The sequence below is a fragment of the Limulus polyphemus genome, unplaced genomic scaffold (assembly GCF_000517525.1).
Source record: "Limulus polyphemus unplaced genomic scaffold, Limulus_polyphemus-2.1.2 Scaffold7489, whole genome shotgun sequence".
In the NCBI taxonomy this organism is placed as follows: Eukaryota; Metazoa; Arthropoda; class Merostomata; order Xiphosura; family Limulidae; genus Limulus; species Limulus polyphemus.
This window is the reverse complement of record NW_013673099.1, coordinates 10,334-11,608: the sequence shown is the minus strand read 5'-3', so window position 1 is coordinate 11,608 and position 1,275 is coordinate 10,334. Positions and strand designations below refer to the sequence as shown.

Here is a 1,275-nt window from a genome sequence, read left to right as displayed (position 1 = left end):
TAGTTGTGGGATAACAGTGCAAGGTGCTGTCTGTATAGCCTCTGTTTTAAAGGTATGATAACTTAACATTAAACAGTGAACTAAAGTCTTTCTTGTTGTGGTTATCGTGTGTAGGCATAGCTATCTGTAAAGCTCTAAGAAACACTTTGTCTGTGAGCCTAAGTAGTTGTGGGATAACAGTGCAAGGTGCTGTCTGTATAGCCTCTGTTTTAAAGGTATGATAACTTAACATTAAACAGTGAACTAAAGTCTTTCTTGGTTTTGGTTATCGTGTGCACGTGTTTTATTGTTTTCAAAAATGTTATTTAATTATTGCATCTTTAGGGCAAAGTTTTGGTCAGCTAAACCTGTATTATCAATACCTTCTGTTCAAAGGAAGCTATCAGGACTAAAAATTAATCCAGTTAATAATTTATCTAATTTAATAAACCTGTCTAACTAGAGTTATGTAATGTGTTAAAGTAAAAAATCTTAAATAATTAAAATGCATTTATTCATCTCTTGAGTATCCTCACTATTATCTTTGTTTTTGGCTAATTCCAATCCTCTGATAACTTAATTAAAAGACAGCAGCAGGATGAGAAGCAATGATATAGGCTAGTAGTATTTTCTGGTAATTTTTTTTTATCTAACAAAATAAGGTTCATTTCTATTTGACCATAACAAAGAATTGGGATTGACAGCAATAATTAATAAGATGCATTTTTTATATTTTTGGGGATCTTCATTTTCTGTCTTATGGTCTTATTTCTCTTCAAAACTTTTGGTCCATATGGTACTCACTTGTATGTTGTTGGTTTAAACTAAATCGTTCATTTGATACTCTCTATATAAGTTTACTTACTTATTTACACTTGTGTATGAATAATTCTGAATTAGTTATCATTCATTGTAATTAGTGTTACTTCCTCCTCACTGCTGCTGGTAAAGTATTTTCCTCCCGAGGAGTGTTACCTAGTATACACTTTTCCTCCTTGCAAGAATATCATAATGTCCTATAGTATACCAAGAAACAAGGATTCTCCCCCATAGGGCATTATGATATTCTTGTATACCAAGAAAGGGGAGAATCCTCACAAGAATATCATAATGCCCTATGGTGTACCAAGAAAGGAGAGAATCCTTACAAGAATATCATAATACCCTATGGTATACCAAGAAAGGGGAGAATCCTTGCAAGAATATCATAATGCCCTATGGTGTACCAAGAAAGGAGAGAATCCTTACAAGAATATCATAATGCCCTATGGTGTACCAAGAAAGGAGAGAATCCTT

At 33.1% G+C, this 1,275-nt stretch overlaps 1 protein-coding gene across 1 annotated transcript in view; it reads left to right on the top strand.

Annotated features, from left to right (window-relative positions):
- LOC111089823 (centrosomal protein of 78 kDa-like) overlaps window positions 1–1,275 on the top strand; it is a gene marked incomplete at its 3' end in the record, with an annotated part of 15,840 nt that overhangs the window by 6,814 nt on the left and 7,751 nt on the right. The window contains exon 5 of the mRNA XM_022402960.1: window positions 121–215. Coding sequence (XP_022258668.1) covers window positions 121–215 — 95 coding nt within the window. The remainder of the gene's footprint in view (window positions 1–120; window positions 216–1,275) is intronic.